Below are 20751 nucleotides of genomic sequence, written 5' to 3' on the forward strand. Positions count from 1 at the left end.
AGCCGGGAGACGGGCTGTGTAGTCTAGCCAGGGACGGAAGGAATACAGTTTGGGGCACAGCTGGTCAGTCTCAGCTCCTGGTCTGGGTCTTTGGGCGTCTCCCTCTTTTGCCTCCCCTCCCCGATCATTTTTGGGATTGCCTACTTGAAACTGACCCCTTTGCCTGGGACCGCATCAGCCTCTGTGTGTCCAGAGCCCCTCTTCCAGCTCCAGAGTTGAAGTCGGGCCTCTTCTCTGCTCTGGCTGCCCCATCTGTAAAATGGGTCCATGCTACCTCCTTCCTAGGTTGGAGGAGCAGGCTTGAGCTCAAGCCTTGACGTAAACAAGAATCTCAGGATCACTGGACATCAAGACCAGCAGGAGTGGCAGGTGTCTTAAGAATCATCTCATTCAATGTGCTCATCATAGAAAAGGAATCAAGTCCAAAGAAGGAGGTGAGGGCGATGGAAGGGAAAATAAAAGGAAGGAAGGGAAATTTTTTGAGGATCTTCATAACAAACTCAAAAGGGAGACACCACTAGCCCAGTGGTTCTCAAGTGGGTGTGATTTTACTCCCAGGGGACATTTGCCAATGTCTGGAGACATTTCTGGTTGTCACAGCAGGGGAGGGGATGCTACTGGCTCCTGTGGCTGGAGGCCAGGGCTGCTCAACGCCCTGCAGTGCACAAGACAGCCCTCCCCCACCCCCAAGAATAAGCTGGTCCAAACTGTCAATAATTCCCAGGCTGGTTTTACAGTGAGGGGAACCAAGGCACAGAAAGGGTGATACTCACACAGCGAGTTTTCAGTACTTGCATCTAGGCTGCGGACACATTGGGAAAACTCACGTATTTATTCCCAGTATTTCCTTTCCCTACAACACACTTCAATTTCTGCCTTTCTCCTCTTCGCTTCTGAGCCAACAGTTTTGAAAACAGGAGTTGGGGGGTTGAAGAAGGAACTGGGAAAACGGCCACCTTTCGCTGGGTGAGGGTAGGTGTGCCTTGTCCCAGGGTTTGGGGACAAAATGCTGATGGAATTGAACCAAAGGGCAGTGGTAGAACAAGCCCAGAATCCTGGCCCAGCTGGACACCGGGCCTCACCACCCACTGCCGGCAGCTGCAGCGACGTCGCCAAGAGCCAGAAAGACAGAGGTCAAATCCTCCAGCCGCGCTTGGGCAGCACCGGCCAGTAAGCCAAGCTCCCTCAGAGCCCCAGTTCCCTCCCGGGTCAAATGAGGAGGACAGCACCTCCTTCCCAGGGCCGCTGGGAGAATGAATTAGACTTTAACTTAAGCAAACATTCATAAATACGCCAGCTCAGGGACTGGCCTTAGAGTGAACTTTCAGGAGCGTCTGTCGACTAACAACACTCGAGGAATTTCCCCAGAAGAATTCTTCTAGAACAGCCCTGGGAGGAGGTGCTCTGAGAGCCGGGCCCGCAGGGTATCTGTGCCAGCAGCACTTTGGTTGGGGAGAAACCCGTCATTCAGCCGATCCGGACACTGTGTGGTGCCCCCGGGTGGAGGCTCCTGTCCCGGTGGCTTCCCTGGCTGGTGCCCATTCATTTCTGCCCTCGGGGGTCCCCAGGCTGTGTGGGGAGAGGTCCTGTTTTAGGTTCCTAGCATGCAGTTGGCAAGAGGAGAGGCCTGGCAGCGAGAAGAAGAAGATGGGGGCCAGGTCTCCCTGCAGGGAGCTCAGGGCCAGCCACGTGATTTCTGCTCCCTGCGCTGGCTCCTAATATAGCACCCCTGGCCGCCCAGCCCTAGAGCTGGGCGGGGGAGGGGAGGAACCAAGGGGAGGGACCGAGGGGACCTTAGGATCCAGAGCGGGAGACGGGGCAGATACACCTGATACGGATATTTTTAAACTTGCAGCTTCCAATGAAACTGCTGGTGCAACCTCAGGAACAGAAGTCTGCGATCAAAGAGGGTGGCCAAGCCTCCTCCTCGTGCCCACAGCTTCAGGAAAGGGGGCTTGGAGGGACCTACGTCCTGACCTTTGTGTCTTGATAAGCGTTCTCGGAGATACGTTAACCCCTGTGAGATCTCCAGAGTTCACAAATTAAATAGCAAATAACTAGGTGCTTTTTAAAACAAATAATACTCATGTTTTTCTCATTCTAAGAGTATTACATTTCACCTTTAAAAAAATCTGCAACATACAGAAAAGTTAAAGAAGAAAAAAACAGTACCAGCCCAAATCCCACCACCTAAGGCGTGAGCACAGTTAGGGTTTCACTGCACCCAGATGTATGTGGGGTTAATTCCCTGCCCCTGTTCACTGCTTTTCATTATGAGAATCTTCCCGTGTCTTTAATTTAGATTATTCCTCGAAAACATAATCTTTTTTTTTGTTTTTGCGGTACACGGGCCTTCTCACTGTTGTGGCCTCTCCCGTTGCGGAGCACAGGCTCCGGACGCGCAGGCTCAGCGGCCAGGGCTCACGGGCCCAGCCGCTCCGCGGCACGTGGGATCTTCCCGGACCGGGGCACGAACCCGTGTCTCCTGCATCGGCAGGCGGACTCCCAACCACTGCGCCACCAGGGAAGCCCGAAAACATAATCTTTAATGACTGCATGACACAGAGATCCCACCATTTATGTAACTATTGCCGGATCCAGGTCTCTAGATCTTAAACGGTGTCTGGATGAGACCAAAGTTCGGGCATATTCAGGCTGCCTTTGGTTAAGGTCGGGTGACTTCTCTAGAATTCCCTGCCAGTCCAGTGGTTAGGACTCCGTGCTTTTACTGCCAAGGGCCAGGGTTCAACCCCTGGCGGGGGAACTAAGATCCTGAAAGTCGCACAGCCAAAACAAAACAAAACAAAGCAAAATGATCTGGTGACTTCACACGATGAACTTCTGGCCCAGCTTTGTCCTGGCGGCTGGTGAAAAGACCGGGTTCCTTGTCCACCACCAGACACAGTCAAGATCTTGTCTGCGTACACACAGGGGGTCTGGGCTGTGGCGAACATGGCCTTCCTCCTCCACTCCCTGCCAGGAGGCTATCTTCACACTGAGTGCTTCCTGGAAAGCTGGGGCTGCTTCCTTCAATTACAAAACCTTCCAGTCACTGAGTGTATTAGCTAGTAAGGCTATGTAACAAATGACACCAACACTCAGTGCTCTTAAGCAACCATTAAATCCCGTCACAGAATCTTATCTCTGCTTGACAGAGGCAGGGTCAGGCTGGCTTAGCTCTGCTCCTGTGCCTGGGGCCTCGGCTGGAAGACTCGGTGCCCGATGGTGGGAGCTGGGATCATCTCAGGCCGCTCAGCTCACAGGCCTGGCGGGTGATGCTGGCTGCTGACAAAGACCTTGGCTTCAGTTTTCAGCCTGAATGTCTACACACGAGGCTTCTCACAGCACAGTGGCCAGGCCCAAGGGCGGGTGTCCCCAGAGCAAGAGGGAAAGGTGGGCGTGTCAGAGGTCACAGAGCATCACTCCCGCTCTGCTTGTTGACGGGGAGTGGCAGGCTCTGGAGGAACGTATGCGAGCAGGAACGCAGCTGCAGCCATTTGGGAAGTTGCACTCTGGCCGCCTAGTCTCTCCAGGCTTCTCCACCGGCCGACCCTCCCTTCCACCCTCCATCTCCACTGTGTCTTCTGGAACTATCCTCCCGTGACAGATGAACCCTTCTTCTCCCCCAAGGACTCTCCTTTCCCCTGCCCTCCTGCTGGGCTTCCCTGCCAGGGTCCCAGTGTAACACTCAGGCTGCCCAGCCCCATCCTCAGTCCCAAGACGTGTGGAACTGGAAAGGGAGAAGGGAGATCTAAGGGACCTTAGGATCCAGAGGAAGCTGGGGGGCAGATACACCTGATTCAGACACTTTTAAACTTGCAAGTCCCAACAAGACTGCCGATGCAACCTCAGGAACAGAAGTCTGCGATCAGAGGAGGTTATGAGCTCACGTCCCTGGACTTCTAATTGCAGGAGAGGAGAGTGCAGGGATGCTGACACCTCCAAACCGTCACTCCTCCACCCTCCTGGGGAAAAGCCTTCTCAGAGGGCCTGGGTAGACCACCGCGAACCCTTTCTCACCACTGTCATCTCCTGAACACCCTCCTGGCTGCCTCCTCACGTCATCAGAGGCTTCACCTCTGCCACAAAGCCCTCCTCTACACCCCAAGTCCTGCCACATCAACGTCCACGGGGCCAACACTCCGACCCCTGGCCTCTCAGCTCTCCGGCCTGCTCACCTCCAGGGACCACCTGACCTTCTCGTGTCCACTCACCTTCATCCCCAGCCTGGATCTCACCATCTCCCCTGACTGTCCCCCCTGCCAGATCATCAGGGCGCCCATCCTCCTCTGACCACAGCTTCCAATGCACCCAGTTCCTTTTCCCATCCCCCCACTATACCTGCTTTGCAACCTCGTCAAGCCCTTCAGGGTCTCGACCTCTCCATTTTCTCCCAACACGGTGACATTTCCAGGTCGCTGGGCGACCCTAACCATGACCTAACCAATCCTAACCAGACCTGACAAATCATTCTTTAAACCCACCCTTGCCCTCAGTTCCCTCGGCCTCTTCCTTCTAGTTTTTCCCCCTGGAAGAGCCCCAGCCCTCCTTCAGTGTCACCCCCCACCTTCTCCATCTCTGCACCTGAGCTGCAAGGCGATGATGCCAGAAAAAAAATCAAGGAAATCATACATCAGTGTGTGTGGCGCACAGAATAGTGGCCCCCAAAGATGTCCGAGTCCGAATCCCCGGAACCCGCGACGATGTCACCTTACGTGGCAAAAGGGACTCTGCAGATGTGACTGAATTACGGATCTTGAGACAGGTAGATTGTCCTGGATTATCTGGGTGGATCCCACATGATCACAAGGGTCCATTTAAGGGAAAGAGGGATGCAGGAGAGTCAGAGAAGGGGATATGATGATGGAAGCAGAGGCTGAGCGATGGGATCTCTGAGTTTGCAGACGGGAGAAGTCTGGGCCCCTGGACAGAGGCAGAGACCGTCCTTGGCTCACAGGTTAGAACTGGGGACGGCAGGCCTGAGGCAACAGAAGGTCCACGCTGAACCTTGCAGGGAGGGAGATGAAGCTGCGAAAAGAGGTTGAGACAACAGGGTGGCGCCTTGTTTCATGGTCTTTTAAGACATACACCCAAGGCCATTTCTCAGCCTAACAAAGCCTGAGCTCAGAATCAGATCAACATGTTTCTGAAGAGGGTCCCCCAACCAGGCGTGCCCTGGTCCCGGCTCCAGGTGAGGCCCGCTTCTGAGAAGTGTTTTCCTTCCCTCAATTATGTCGGCTCCTTCTTGGAAAAAGAGCAGTCTTTTGGGACAAATGGTTCATCTGGACGAGTGAAGTGCAGACAACTCCCGATGAGCTGGGCGTGGCATCTCTACTCTGAAGAATTCCTGTAGAAAATATCGGAGCTTCCTCACGCGCTTGGTCACAGAGGTGGCAATGGTGCCCTCCTGGGCTGCCCCTCAGCACCCGGAAACACATTAGCCTCTGGTCCAAGCTGTACTGGGTTAGCCTGAGCTGCCATTTCTTATGCCCCTGTGGCCATGAAAATGTCCTTTGGCTCATCTAGTGGAGTCAGTTATCTGAGCTTCTGTCCCCTTCCTTCAGCCCATCTGTCCATCCATCCATCCATCATTCAACAAACCTTTATGAAGGTCCAACCCTGGGCTCAAATCCAGGGGGTTCTCTGAGGGAACGCAGAATGAGTACATAATAGAGTCTCCAGAAACTTACAGTCCATCCGACAAAGCTGGTCCATCTGTAGTCTATAAGCACCAATCGTAGCAATAACCAAGCTGGACAAATTGCTACTATATCAGTCAGCTCAGGCTGCCGTGACAGAACGCCACAGACGGGGTGCCTTAAAGAACAAAATGTGTTTTCTCACAGCTCTGGAGGATGGAAGCCCTAGATCATGGTGCCAGCACGGTTGGGCTCTGGTGAGAGCCCTCTTCTGGGCATTTTTTGCCTTCTCGCTAAGTCCTTCTGTGGCAGAGGAGAAGAAAAAGCAAGTCCTCTGGCGTCTGTCCTTATAATCCGTCACGAGCGCCCCGCCCTCGTGACCTCATCAGAACCTAAGTACCTCCCAAAGGTCCCACCTCCCAGTACCATCAGGCTGGGGTTTGGGCTTCAACGTATGCATTTAAGGGGGACCTAATTCAGTGCACAGCATCTACCGCGGGCTGAGCTGGTGAAGTGCATTATCTCAGATCTAGAGGAAAAGGCGTTTAGAGGTTAACTGGCTGAAAGCCACGCAGCTGGAGGCTGGCAGAGCAGGACTCCGACCGTGCAGCTGGCTGGCTCCCGCACCGACAGGCCAGTCCCCGGGAAATACCCTACCCGGGCCTTAGTGGAGGACGCCGGCGTGGCCCAGCTTGGGCCTCCACGGAGCTGCCCCCCAACCCGGGCCCGGCGAGGCCCGGGGAGCAGGGCAGACAGCCTGGCAGTGCCTGCAACCCCTGGGGCTGCCGACCTTGAGCTAGACCGACACAAAGCCTACTCCAAAAGGAAGAGGGCATCCATCTTTCATGCTTGTGCTGCTGGGCTGAGGGTCAGGACCCCTGCATGTGGCACAAACCTGCCCCACACCGAGGCCCGGAGCGGCCTGGCTTCTTGGAGGGGCCTGCGGTGCTGCTGTGGCCAAGGCTGAGTGCGCCCGCGGGCCAGGCCCCCTGAGGGCGCTCTCGGAGACCTCGGGGGGCTCCCGGCGCTAGTAAGCTTAGGGTGCCATCCCCACCACACCAGGAAATGTGCTTCTTCCTTGATGGTCAGTCCTGAAACACCGGCATCTACACCTGCTGCTTGGCTGGGGTGCCTGACACACCGTGGGTCTGCATCAGGCTACCCAGCGCCCCCTGAGACCCCGGCCGGCTAGGCCCTGAAGCCGGGCCCACAGGGGCAATGTGAGGGGCCTGAGGCTGCGTGTCACATCCCAGCTTCCAGGAGTGCTCTCGGGGGGGCCAGCTGCCTGAAGACACACAGGCACTCTCTGAGCTGAAGCAAGCCGTGACAGAGGTCGGCAAGTCACCGGGTTGTGATGGGTTGGGGGGGATGCAGACAGGGAGAGGAGGGGGGCAGAGATGAGGAAGGTTCAGAGAGACGCTGTCGGGAGATTATAACTTGGATGAGGGGCTGGTGTATGATGTGGAGTTTCAGGCCAGTCTGTGGCTGGAGCCCCGAGGTCTCTGCCCTGTGCTTGTTCACGGGGGTCCTGGTTTGTGACGTCCTGTCTCTAGGCCACAGGTTCCTTAATCAGTCACACGGGGTTCAGGACACGCTGCCCCAAGATATGGTACCTTGGCACACTGCACATTTAAACTGAAGGAAGTTGAGAAACGGCAGGTACAGGAAGGCCTCTGTGACCCTCCTCTGAGGCAGGTCATGAGACACTCACATGAGAGGTGCTCGCCTTACACCCAGAAGAAAGGAGCAAACGTCCCACAAATGTAGAGGGGCATCTGAACAAACAGACCTTGCTTTTCCCCCCCACGAGTTTTGTGCCCTTCGCTCAATCCTTTTGTCCTGTTGTATGTCCCACTCTTTTTTTAAAAAGCATTTATTTATTTACTTACTTATTTATTTATGGCTGTGTTGGGTCTTAGTTGTGGTGCGTGGGCTCCAGGGCGTGTGGGCTCTAGTTATGGCGCTGGCTTAGCTGCCCCGCGGCATGTGGGATCTTAATTCTCCGACCAGGGATCAAACCCCCATTGGAAGGCAGATTCTTTACCGCTGGACCACCAGGGAAGTCCCTGTACCCACTCTTCATCACACACAGCACGCATTAAAACGCTCAGGTTTAAATTGTGAACAGGGTTTCTCTCTGGACGAGGAAAGGGGTATTACAGACAAGGAATACAAAAACAACAAGTATCACTTTTCTTCTCCATATACATGTATGTGGTTGCATTTTAATAATGAACATGTTTTCATTCAGGGAAAAAAATTAAATTATTACAATAAATACCCTACTCAAAAAATAAAAAGGTCCAAGTTTAACAGTTTCTTTAGGTCTTCACGTTTTACGAAGACTCCTGTGCCACATAAAACTTACATCAGGGCTTCCCGGGTGGTGCAGGGGTTAAGAGTCCGTCCGCCAGTGCAGGGGACGCGGGTTCGAGCCCTGGTCCGGGAAGATCCCACATGCCGCGGAGCGGCTGGGCCCATGCGCCACAACTACTGAGCCCACGAGCCAAAACAACTGAAGCCCGCGCGCCTAGAGCCCGTGCTCCGCAACAAGAGAAGCCACCGCAATGAGAAGCCCGCGCGCCGCAATGAAGAGTAGCCCCCGCTCGCCACAACTAGAGAAAGCCCGTGCACAGCAACGAAGACCCAACACAGCCAAAAATAAATTAATTAATTTTTAAAAACCCATTAATTTGCATGCTTTTCTCTTGTCAATTTGTCTTTCGTTAGGGTAGAGGACAAAGATGTTTTTCCTCCCCTGCAGTCAGAACAGATCTCAAAAGTTCCTCCCAGCTCCAACCACTGGTTAAGAGTTTGGGCTCTGGGTTCTGAAACCTGGCTTCACCATTTACCTGCTGTGTGACCTTGGACAAGTTACTTCACGTCTCTGAGCGTCTGGGTCCTTATCTGTAAAATGGGAGTGATAGTTGTGTTTACCTCATGGACTGGTGTGAAGATTAACTGCAGTGGTATATGGAAAGGCTTAGCGGAGCGCCTGGTAGGTAGTAAGCACTCACTGAGGCTGAGCTCTCACTATGATCAGCATTGTTATTAACAGTCTGCAACCTCGCGGCTGGACCCCTGAATGCTTCTCCTCACACAGGCTGTCTTTCTGTAAGCTGTGTCAACTAGAGGCCAGGATTTTAGAGGTCAAACCCCTGCCCAGCTCAGGGGTTTCTTCCTGGCCATGCATCAGCTTCTTGGACACACCCCAAAAGAGGCCCCTGGTGACTTGAGAACGGAGACGCAGAAGCCCGGGAGGCATGTCTGGAGCTCCAGCCTGGAGTGCCGGCCCTGAGGTGAAGCGGGCATGGGTAGGCGGTCCCCAAACCCCATGTGTCCTCTGGGCCACACGCCCCTTAGCCTCTTAAGAGTCACCTGTCAATTGACCTACTTCTGCTCTTCCTACTTAAGTATACTTATTTTCTAAAGGACAATGTAACTGGAAAATCTTTATTACCTGCCATTAATAGAAGGTAAAAACTAAAAGGGTACAGTGGCAACAGCACCACAGTCAAATCCAGCTGGGTTTTTTGTCCTCTCGAGGCTAGTCTTGGATTTGCAAGCATCAGAAAGGGGTTAAAGACTTACTAACCCCAGACAGCTTTTCTTCTAGACCTCACTGCGGGGATGGAAACAGAATTGATAAGGAAATAGTGTGGGATGATGCGAGGCTCAGGAACCACCGGAGATCCTCCTGCCATTTGGGGTATGGTGGGGTTCAGGGCTGGAGCGCTCGCCTGGGCAGTGGGCTCCAGAGGCCCCAAGCAGGGCATCCCCGACGTGTCCCTCGGCAGGCTCCCCCCAGAACCCCGGGAGAGGACCCATTCACCCCCCGCCCCCCGGTGACCGGCCCGCCCGGTGCAAGGACAGAGGCTACACAGTCTGCGTCCCCCGGGGTCCTTCCGGCCCCAGAAGGAAGATGTTCGCACAGCCGGCCCCGGCTGCCTGCCCCTCGCCCCTCCCAGCTCAGGTCCCCCGAGGAGAGCGTCTGCAGTCACATCAGCGCCGGCTGTCCTCGCCCCCCGAAACCCCCACCCCACCCCCACAGCGTGCTTCTGGCTCCAGGAGCGAAGACGGCCCTGAAACCCGAGGAGCAGCCGTCCTCGGCGAGGCGCCGGGATGGGCATTAATAGAAGCTTCCGCAGGCCGCTGACACGTCTGGGCAGCTGCTCAGCCCGGCCAGCGCCCCTCCGCCCACGGCCGGCCCCCTCCGGCCCCGCCGGGCACACTGAACAGCTGCCGCCGCCCCGGCGCGACCGCCACCTGCCCGGGAGGACGCGGCCGCCGGGCCTGCCCCAGCGCCCGCCGCTCCGTGGCCGCCATGTCCCAGACCAAGGCCCTGAAGGTCCGCCTGACCCTCCTCTGCGTCCTGGCGGGGATCGTGCTGGCGCTGGTGGCCGTGGTGACCGACCACTGGGCCGTGCTGAGCCCCCGGGCGGAGCACCGCAACGCCAGCTGCCAGGCGGCACACTTCGGCCTCTGGCGGATTTGCACCAAGCGGATCGTTCCGGGCGACAGCAGGGACAGGAGCTGCGGACCCATCACCCTGCCTGGGGGTAACGTACCCTCCCCAGCCCCCCTCCCGCCCGTCCCGGTCCCTCCGGGGAAGGCCGCCCGCCCGTGGGCCCGGGGGCGCGAGCGGGGCGGTGTGCAGTTCAGCTGGTGGCCCGCGCCGGCCCGGCATTGAGGGCGTCCGGCTGCAGGCAGTTGCGTCCGGCTGGGGCTCGGGGCTCGGCGCCCAGGGCGGAGGTCTGGACGGGCGGACAGAGGCTCAGGAAAGAAGCCAGACTAGGGCTCCGGTTGCGCCCGGTCCCACCCTCTCCCTGCAAACACAGGCCTCTGTCCTCAGGTGAAAGGGACCCCTGGCGCGGGGGAGGGGGGGCTTCATTCTCCAGCCTCCAGGCTGCAGTGTAGACAGGATCGCCACAGAGTTTACAGGGCCCTGTGCAAAATGAAAATGCATGACTCCTTGTCCTGATTATTAAGAATTTCAAGGGCTTCCCTGGTGGCGCAGTGGTTGAGAGTCCGCCTGCTGATGCAGGGGACCCGGGTTCGTGCCCCGGTGCGGGAAGATCCCACATGCCGCAGGAGCGGCTGGGCCCGTGAGCCATGGCCGCTGGCGTCCGGAGCCTGTGCTCCACGGCGGGAGGGACCACAGCAGTGAAAGCTCCGCGTACCGCAAAAAAAAAAAAAAAAAAAAAAAAAAAAGAATTTCAAGACGGCAAGAGCAGAGCATGAAACCAAGTGGGAGTCCCTCCTGGGCACGGGCCGTGATCAACGGCACAGCTCGCATGTTTGTGAGGCAGGACCCGGCTGTGGACCAGCCACCTGCCTTTTTGCCAGAACTGTGGGTCCTTCTGCGCACCCTCCCTGGCCTAGGACCCCTTCGGAATTAGAAAGTGTTTCCTTCCACTGTGATTTAAATGCCGTCCTCGATTTCCTACCATGTGAGTGAAGCGCACGTTGAAGGAGAGCTCTTTCGCCAGAACACCTGGTGTGAGGGTGACTAGTCTGTTCTGCAGACGTGGAGCCCTCCCCGTTCATAGCAAATAGAGTAGGTGCTGAGGAAAGAGGCTTGTGCAGGGAATCAGAGGCCACGACCCCCAAAGGACCATGGGGCTTGACAAAGCCCATCACAGCCTCTGCTTCTTCCTATAAAATACGGATCTTGGGCTCAGCAACATAAAGTCCCTTCCGGTGCTTACAGCTGTCACTCCAAGGTGACAGTGGACCAGGGTGAGTGCAGCATCCCACCTGGTTTTCAGAATTATTCTCCCTGTTATCAGACGGGCTGTTCCTGGAGCCCTTACCTTCAAGAAAGGCACTGCTAAGTCCCCGAAGATCTTGTGGTCCACGTGGGGAGAAAGGTGCCCAAACCCCTTTCCGCCACTTGGCTCCTTTGTCTTCATTCGCCTCCTGCTGGCTCCAGGAAACCCCTGCCCTGCTTGCTTCTACCCGGAAGACTCATAAACACCCAGCTCTCTTGGAAACACCAAGTCCCAGGCCTGAGGGCTTTAACAGGCACGGACATGTGCTTGAAGGGTATCACATAGCCCAGATGCCCACGCCCCTCAGCCACTGCGGAGCACACCCATAAACAGGTGCCTCATCCAGCCAACCCCACTGTGCAGGGCAGGGCAGGGCAGAGTCTCCAGGGACCATGCATGGGAACGCACTGTTAAGGCCCTGTCCACCTGTCCTTGGCGCCAGCCTTTCAAAGCCTGGTGAGTTTACAGAGCAGAAGAAGACAGAGGTGAGGTGAGTCTATACAAGGAGAGACAGGCAGGAGGGAGGCGAGTGGACCAGCCACGGGGGACGAGCCAGCATGGTTTGGCCTTGAGCCTGAGCAGAGTCTGTCTCCAGGCTGTCTTATCCTGGTCCGGAGAGAATCATACCTTCCATACTTGTGAGCACTGCCTTACCCCCAACAAGCTTCCGAAGTGTATTCCTGCCTTCTTTCCTCCTTTCTCTGCAAGTGGACATCTTTTTCCTTCCCCACCCATCCTTCCTGTGTTCTGTTGGATCACTCTTTTCCAGAGGGAGGAACAGAGTTCATTTGTGTTCTCTCATTTATTAACAACAACATCAACAACTGCAAATACAAACATAGCACTATCTACCAAACATTGTTTGGGTTTTTTTTCGAAATACTTATTTAATTGATTTATTTATTTATTTTCGTCAGTGTTGGGTCTTAGTTGCAGCACATGGGATCTTCGTTGTGGCAAGCAGGCTCTCTAGCGGCGTGCAGGCTCTAGAGCGCGTGGGCTGTATAGTTTGCGGCACATGGGCTCTCCACTTGAGGCGTGAGGGCTCAGTAGTTGCAGCACATGGGCTTAGTTGCCCCGCGGCATGTGGGATCTTAGTTCCTTGACCAGGGATCCAACCTGTGTCGCCTGCATTGGAAGGCAGATTCTCAACCACTGGACCACCAGGGAAGTCCCCCAAACATTGTTTTTTTAAGTGCCTTACATATATTAACTTTGGATGACATCAGAAAAAATGACAGGGTAAGTACCTCCAAAACTCCTCTTCTCCATAAAAACAATGAGAATATTTGCCAAAATGGTCAGAGTAAACTTTTTCAGAACTCTAGAAATTAACCAGTCTTGCAGCAATCCAGCAAGTGCTTATTCAAGAAAAACTGGTGAATCTCAGTGGGAACAAAGAGCTTTGTGGTGTCTTAATGTGCACTACTCCTGTTCTCCCCTCCCCGACTCTGTCATAGCCTTGAAAACCAACAGCTGTGTGAGAAAAGAAAGAAAGAAAGAGAGAAAGAGAGAGAGAGAGAGAGAGAGAGAGAGAGGAAGGAAGGAGGAAAGGAAGGAAGGAAGGAAGGGAAGGGAGGGAGGGAGGGAGGGAAAGAAAAAAAAGACTAAGGCAGAAATGTAGGCTATTTAGCTGAGTGCTTGGTCCTCTGCTTAGCACAAAGCCCCTCAGTAAAGACTGGGAGATGTGTTGGTTCCAAGCATTCTAGGAAATCTCTGTGAGCTGACCACCAAACTAATTGAGCAGAGATTTCAGTGGCCGTACGTGAATACAGACTTCACAAAATTAATTCAGAAATATCATTTAACAAGCAACAGTAACCAACAGCCACAGGAGCAAACCCTGGGGAAGGGTGGGCATCTAATTTCCAGCGTTGCTAGATTATATTGTTTAAAATGTTGAGTTTTAAATTTTAAATTAAAAAACTTACAAGGCATGCAAAGAACTAAAACAGCATGGCACATACATGGGGTGGGGGTCGGGATGGAGGATGCAGCCAAAAGATCCTTAAGGAGGCCCCGATATTGGACTTACTAGATAAAGATTTTAAATCAGCTATTTTAGATACAAAGAACTGAAAGAAATCATGTTTAAAGAACTAAAATGAAGATGAGAATGATATCTCATGAAATAGGGAATATCAATAAAGAGATATAAACAATTTTTAAAAGACCCAAGAGAAATTCCGAAGTTTTGAAGTACAACAGCTGAAATGAAAAATTCACTAGAGGGATTATATAGCAGATAGAAGAAAAAACCCAGTGAACCAGAAGATAGGTCCATTGAGATTAGCTAGTCTAAGGAACAGACAGGGAAGGAAAATGAAGAAGAATGAACAGAGCCTCAGAGACCTGCGGGACAGTATCAAATGTATTAACATATGCATAATAGCAGTCTCAGAAGGAGGGACAGGGAGAGAGATGGGGCGGGGGAGGAGCAGGAAGGCTACGTGGAAAATAATGGCTGAAAGTTTTCCAAATCTGATGAAAAACATTAACCTACAAATTCATGAAGCTTAATGAACTCCAAGCAGGGTAAATTCATACCCAGGTACATCATGATCAAACCACGGAAAGATAAAGACACAGAATTTTGTAAGCAACTCATCACGTACAAGACATTCTTAGTAAGATTAAACAGCTTATTTTTGCTAGAAACCATGGAGGCCAGAGGACAGTGGGATGACAGATGATGATAGATAGACAGATAGACAGTAATCAGAATCATCAGATCCTCACAAAATCCTTGACAAGGTCCATTCTATTATCATCAGCCAATCTTACAGATAAAGAAAACAAGGGACGAAGAAGTTGAGTAGCTTGACCGAGGTCACACAGTTACCATGGCAGAGCAGCCAGGACCCATACACCTAGAATTCACCTTAGTTGCTACATTATACCACTTATTACAACCACCCGGTGAGGAGACTTGGATTCTACAGAGGGTCCTCATTCTCTGTGTGAGAAAACTGAGGCTCAGAGGCGTCTTTCCGAGGCTAAAGTCTCAAATCCAGAGTTTCTTTGCTCTGCAGCCCCTCCCCACACCCTCCACTGCACGTACAAACACCGTTCCGAAAAGCTGCTGACCCAAGCAAACACATTAGATACCAACTTTGACATGACGTGATTTAGAGGAAGCTGCATCGAGAGCTGGTGAAATAGAGGAAGCTTTTCAAGGTCGCACTCAGCCACAGAAAGCTGGAGGCTCTGAGGACACAAATTGTCTAATTTGGGTTTTCCACTGACCGCGAGTCTTCGAAGGACTGCCATGCACAGCATCAGTATCTGAGGTCAGTTCCAGTGTCTCCAGAGTGAGAGCAGGGGCTTCCCAGTTGTCAGAAGAGCTGCCTGTCTGCAAGCCCAGTGAGTCCTCAGAAGGCTCATCCCTCGCCCTTGGGCTGGGTGGAATGTTCTTTCTTTTCCGACTCTGCCTCTTGAGCACAAGGCAGCAGCAGTGCCCAGTTTCTCTGGTGGTCCATCTTCTCTCCTAGTACGTGGGGCTGGACTGGAGCCCAAATGAAAGAACACGACACTCCTGTGACCCCAAGAATCTCAGAGGCTCCCTTTCCCATCCGCAGGAGCCCATGCTGGAGACTGGCCATAACTAGACTTCTCCCCCATACAACAGCAACGCCCTGAGGCCCTGGGGTCAGGTCTTGAGCATTTCTCCAACGCCTTTCAATCAGAGGGACGGGGGAACACAGAGCACAGAGCAACCACTAATCGGGAGCATCAAGAACTTCTTTTACAAAAAGGGTGAAGACAACCCTGGCACTGATGCAAGTAACAAGTGGGTGAAACATTTCTTCTGACCCCCAGAGCACTCGTTCCCTTGGTTTTGTGCAAATCAACGAGGTGGGTTTTTTTGGGTTTTTTTAATGTATTAAAGTCTGCATCAACCAGCATTGGGTTGATACATTCTCAGTGATAACCCAGAGGCATCCCCTAATCATACAAGCTGTTCCAACTATCAGAGAAAGATCTATATTAACTCCAGTTCAGCTTGGAGCTAAATGTGCCTTCTGTTCTAGTTCTCTGAAATTGGCAGATATGGTTCTGCATAGTCAGGCCCTCCCTTAATCAGAATCTTTGGTGAGCAGAATAGCCCAACCCCAATAACTGATTTACGACATTTTTTAAAGGAATAATCCACTTAAAGATGTTAGGTCACTGAGCCTTATGACTGTCCATGGTAGACATTTCTGAAACACAGAAAAAAAGAAATACAAATATTAAAATCACCGTGAGCCATTTGCAGACGCAAGGAGGCCGGAGGAGCCTCGGTGCTCAATTCTGGTCCCAGGTCACCACCCCAGTGCTGGTATCTCTGCCAACCTGGTCCAAAGCACTTGCCCCTTCTGCCCAGTGAAGGGGCTGGAGCCCATGAGGCACAGCTGCAGGTGCTGAGCAGGTGGGATGTAGACCGGGCGCAGGGGGCAGAGGGACGTCAGAGAGGCAGAGGCGAGAAGGCTCACAGTCTGCACGCGGTCTCTCCCTCCCGCCCGCTACCCACGCAGGCCCATCTCAAACGTCCTTCCTTTTCAAGTTGCCCTTGATGCGGTTCACCCAGACAGCACCCAGGCTAAGGGGCGGGGGTGGGGACTGCCCATCCCAACAGGACCCTGGGCAGTTCTTGAGTGACACTGGCAGGTGCCCGAGCTGATTTATCCCGAACGGGACCGCGAAGGGGCTGTGGTCTCCAACGGGCAGCCACGGGGCCGTGCAGCAGACGCTTCTCCTGGTTCAGAGGCCGCTGGCCTTCCTCGTGTGCTAAGTCCAAGAGAGCAGACGGGGTTGGCTCACCCATCCTCAAGCCCGAGGACCAGCCACATGAAAGAGAAGCTGAGGCTTCCAGGTGCCCTGCGTGGGTGCCCCCCAGCGCCCCCAGAGAGCATTGGAGAGAGGAGGGGAGGGAGGGGAAGACTGAACCTGGGCCCACGTCCCCACCCCCGAGTCTGCAGGGTGGCTCCCCCAGGAGCCTGGTGTTTGTCTGGCGGGGGGCCGACACCCCGAACACTACCTGTGCAAGAGGAGCCTCGGCAACGCGGACCTGCCAGACAGCTGGGCCTTGGCCGGGCTTCCGATGGGCCTTTATCTCCGGGCCCGCTTTTAACTTGGCTTCTGCGTCGTCAGGGAGGGAACTGACCATGAAACACACTTGAATTCTGTCAGTTCTTTTCAGGGTGTTTTCAATGATGGCCAAGATTGGCTCTTAAAGAAGGAAACAGAAGTTTTCCTCCGTCCAGAGGGAGATATGAGGAGACCTGTAACTTCGCACGAGCCATTTTGAAGCAGGGATTCAAGAGAATCTATAGCTACTAATCTAACAAATGTAAGAGGGTTCCATTATGCTTTAAAGTAACAGCAGAAGCTGCGAGAGAGAAAAGCACAGCATCACTCCTGAATCACCAGCGGCAGTCACACACCCCAGGCAACTCAGCTCGAAAGGAAAGTGATTTAAATATAGAAGCTCAAAGAAAAGGCTGTTTACCTCATGGAACATTTACTGCTGCTAAACCAGGCTCCATCTCCCAGGGTCACTCTCTTCCTGGACTTAGGGGAGCAGAAGTAACCCTGACATTGGGGGAGGGGAAATGGAGGCCACAGGCTTCAGTGGAACAAGGTTATACAGGTCAGGCAGACGGAAGCCTGGACCCCAATGAAAGCTATGACTTCGCAAACCTCAGGTTTGTTTCCAAAAGAAACTAGGCATCAAACACCTGGTGATCATTTGAATGTAGGTAAAGAAATGGATGCACAAACTAGACGCCATATAAACTAGGAGCAGAGATGTTTTTCTATTGAGGTTCAAGGATCCGCAGGAAAAAGAATTCAATGAAGGGCCTCACAGAAATAAAAAGCAACCTAATTTAGTTTTTTTTTTTAAAGAAACAAAATAGTATAAAATAACCCATTCATCTACTTCCTAAATCAAGAGTATAGAATATTAAACTGTATTCAATAAGCAATAAGACTATCCTTTGATTTTACAGTATATCTAGTTATAAGAGATTAAAGGAGAAGAATGGAAGAGAAATTATATTGAAAATCAGTGTGAATTTCTTTGTTCTGAGTTCTTCCTCTGCTCCCTATCAAATCCATATTTTTGGTCCTACTGCCAACACAGACCTTCTATGGCTTTTCTGACACTAATCGGGTGGGGAAGCAGCTCACCTGGGGAGGTCTTATCTGGGCTGTTTCTATGGCTACAGGCATTGAGGGCCCAATGAAATGAGCTTTTGATCACGTTTGGCCCTCAGGTAGAGGTTCTCTGCCCTTCACCCAAGTCCATATAGAGGGCCCACTCAGAAAAGCCCTTTGAAGGGCATTTCAAGGGGCCGAGAGCCAGACTTCTAAACCTGGCTGAACACCAGAATCTCTTGGAAAGTTCTTGAAAAACACTTTGCTTCCCAGGTCACACCCAGTGCCTCAGGGTGGGCCTGGATGCAGATAAGAAACCCAGCCCTAGACTGGATGTGAACCACTACTGACTCACCACTACTGACTCACCACTACTGACATTTGGGGGCCTGTAATTCTGTGCTGTAGGAGGCTGTCCTGTACATGGTAGGATGCTCAGCACATCCCGGGCCTCTACCCACTGGATGCCGGTAGAAGCCCTGCCCAGTTGTGACATAAAAATGTCTCCAGACACCGCCCAGTGTCCTCTGGGGGCAGAATCAGCCCTGGCTGAGAACCACTGTTTGGCCCTTGCTTGACCATGGGTCCTGTACCCCCTAACACATGACTTGATCTCTGGGCCTCAGTTTCCCTGTCTGCCTAATGGGCTCAGTACCCCAGTGCTCTGTGCCCCCTGGACTCAGTCAGCCTCCGCTCCCTGATGATCTCCCAGCCTCTTATGCAACCCTCTTTCCTACCAACGTTTTGGTCTAAGGGTTAGTGAAAGATGTTTGTTTCAGCCCCGAGTCAGGGTTTGGGGAGCAGAAGCCCCCTGGGGGACTGCACCCACCCTCTCTCAGCTGAGCTCCTGCCCCGGCTGCAGCCCTTTCTCTCAACTCATAGGCCGTCTCCCTCCTTTGCAGAGAAAAACTGTTCCTACTTCAGGCATTTTAACCCAGGCGAGAGCTCGGAGATCTTCGAAGTTACCACTCAGAAAGGTGAGCCCGTGTGGAGAGCAAGGAGGGGAGGAAACGTGGCTCCCGTCGCGCTGCTGAACCGGAAAATCACGGGTGCAAATGCCCTGACTTCCGGATCTTGATGACAAGCAGCCCCTCCCGATGCATCTGAGCAGCAGCCTGGTCACCCGCTGCGCCCCCGAGACAGCATCACGCATCTCCAGGCACCCTGAGCGTCCCTGCATCAGGGCTCGGGCGAGTTTGTGAAAGAGACTTGCCTGGTAGCTCCCAAAGGGCAGAAGGAGTCCATTTCCCCACAGAGCCCAAGGGACGCCACTGTCCCAGGAGCTCTGACAATGGAACAAGGATGCAAGACCCTGTGGTGGTCTGCAGGGCTGGTAGCTCAGAGTGTGCGGGGAGTCTGTCTGAGTCCCTCCCTCACCTATAAGTCACTCCCCGAGAAGCAGAAGGTGGGGACTGGGGCAGATGCGTGAGGGCCCCTGAGGCACACGTGCCCTGGTGGGCCTTGTGGGAACCACCGAGCTCGGAGGCACCCCCTGGACTGAGTAGAGACCCGCATGTGCTTGTGTACAGAAGACTGCACACGGCATGGGTATGCACACACACGTGCAAACACACACGCATGCACACGCATGCACAGGTGCACACACTCTGACACACACACACGCAGATCCTCTTGGGCACCGAGCTCTGTAACAAGCCACACTCCGTCATCCGTCCAGAGGCTGCTTGTCAGTCCCAGGACAGACCACGCCAGCCTGAGTGCCACCTTCTGCCCTGACACTCGGAGGAAGGTTTCTGCTCCAGAAAGGTCTCCAGCCACAAATCTCACGCTTCCTTCCGAGGCCTCTGCCCCTGGAGGGAGGAACTTCAGTTTGGTGCCTGACCTGCCAGAAGGAATCAGGTCGTGTGCACATCCTGGTCCCACCCCTTAGCCACTGTGCGACTCTGAAGGAGTGATTTAATCTCTCGGACCTCAGTTTTCTCACCTGGGAAAAGGGAATAGTAGAATGTGGTACTCACTTACCTGGCTGCAGACACAGCCAGTGGTGACGAAAGGTGCAGGGGATGAGGCCCCTCTGAGGTCCCGGCATCCCTGCCCCCTTGTGTGCCACAGAGTATAGCATCTCGGCCGCGGCCATCGCCGTCTTCAGCCTGGGCTTCACCATCGCGGGAACCATCTGCGTGCTCCTGTCCTTCGGGAAGAAGCGCGACTACCTGCTGAGGCCAGCGTCCATGTTCTACACCTTTGCGGGTAGGATGGGGGCTCCTGTCCGGGTGCCGGGTCTGGGGGGATGCTTCGACCCCGTTCTCATGCCTACCTGGGGCCTGGGTGTGGACAGATTCCCAGGCTCCACCCAGGGGCAAGCTTGCCCAGGGCTTCCGCCAGGGCTGGTGGGCCGGGAGGGGGCAGATCTCGGCAATCTGTCCATTTCTTACCAAGACAATCCTCAAGGCGGGGAGGATGCTAGTTACTAACAAAAATTTAAATTGACTTTAAAATAGTGCTAAGGGAAGAAGGAACGAAAGGGCGCACTTCTGCAGCTTCCCGATCGGGACCTCGGTCTCGGGGCCGTTTCATGCCCCCGCCCCTCCCCCGGCGGGGTCTCCACCTTGAAGCCCACGCGGAAGCCCAGCTGACGCGGGGCGGGGGGCGCCCGGGGCCCTGAGTCCAGCTCTGCCCCCAGGTCTCTGCATCTTCGTCTCGGTGGAGGTCACACGGCAGTCGGTGAAGCGCATGATCGACAGCGAGGACACCGTCTGGATCAAGTACTATTACTCCTGGTCCTTCGCCTGCGCCTGCGCGGCCTTCGGCCTCCTCTTCCTCGGCGGCCTGGCTCTCCTGCTCTTCTCCCTGCCGCGGATGCCCCAGAACCCCTGGGAGTCCTGCATGGACGCCGACCCCGAGCACTAGCCCTCCTGGGCCCCTGTCCCCAAGGAAGCCGAGCCCAGCCCAGAACGTTTGAGAAGGAGGCGGGAGCGTTACTTCTCCCCGTTCCCACCTGCCCCTTCCCCCGCAGCACAGCTGCTCGCCCTGTCTGAGCACTTCTCTGGGTGGTGAAGCCCACAATTGGCGGTGGCCCAGACCTGCCCCGTGCAGGTGGAAGGCAGGTGTACAGGCGCCTGGAGAGGCCCGACCTCCTGCTGGAGGGCCCGGCTGTCCTCGATAAGCCCACCGACTTATCGGTAGATGGTCCTCTGTGGGCCATCTACCTGTTCTGGGCGTCCAGCTGTGCGAATGGC

At 54.1% G+C, this 20751-nt stretch overlaps 1 protein-coding gene across 1 annotated transcript; it reads left to right on the forward strand.

The window, feature by feature from the left end:
* Positions 1 to 9963: 9963 nt before the first annotated feature.
* Positions 9964 to 20422, forward strand: CACNG1 (calcium voltage-gated channel auxiliary subunit gamma 1). Its single transcript, XM_032617669.1, has 4 exons — positions 9964 to 10198; positions 18454 to 18528; positions 19625 to 19762; positions 20196 to 20422. The coding sequence occupies exons 1-4, from the start codon at positions 9964 to 9966 to the stop codon at positions 20420 to 20422; spliced, it is 675 nt and encodes a 224-aa protein (XP_032473560.1).
* The last annotated feature ends 329 nt before the right edge of the window (positions 20423 to 20751 follow it).

The sequence above is a fragment of the Phocoena sinus genome, chromosome 20 (assembly GCF_008692025.1).
Source record: "Phocoena sinus isolate mPhoSin1 chromosome 20, mPhoSin1.pri, whole genome shotgun sequence".
NCBI lineage: Eukaryota > Metazoa > Chordata > Mammalia > Artiodactyla > Phocoenidae > Phocoena > Phocoena sinus.

Coding starts and splice junctions, on each gene's coding strand:
- CACNG1 (XM_032617669.1), top strand. CDS start 9,964: ATGTCCCAGACCAAGGCCCTGAAGGTCCGCCTGACCCTCCTCTGCGTC. Junction 18,529..19,624: donor CGAAGTTACCACTCAGAAAG/GTGAGCCCGTGT, acceptor TGTGTGCCACAG/AGTATAGCATCTCGGCCGCG. Junction 19,763..20,195: donor CATGTTCTACACCTTTGCGG/GTAGGATGGGGG, acceptor CTCTGCCCCCAG/GTCTCTGCATCTTCGTCTCG.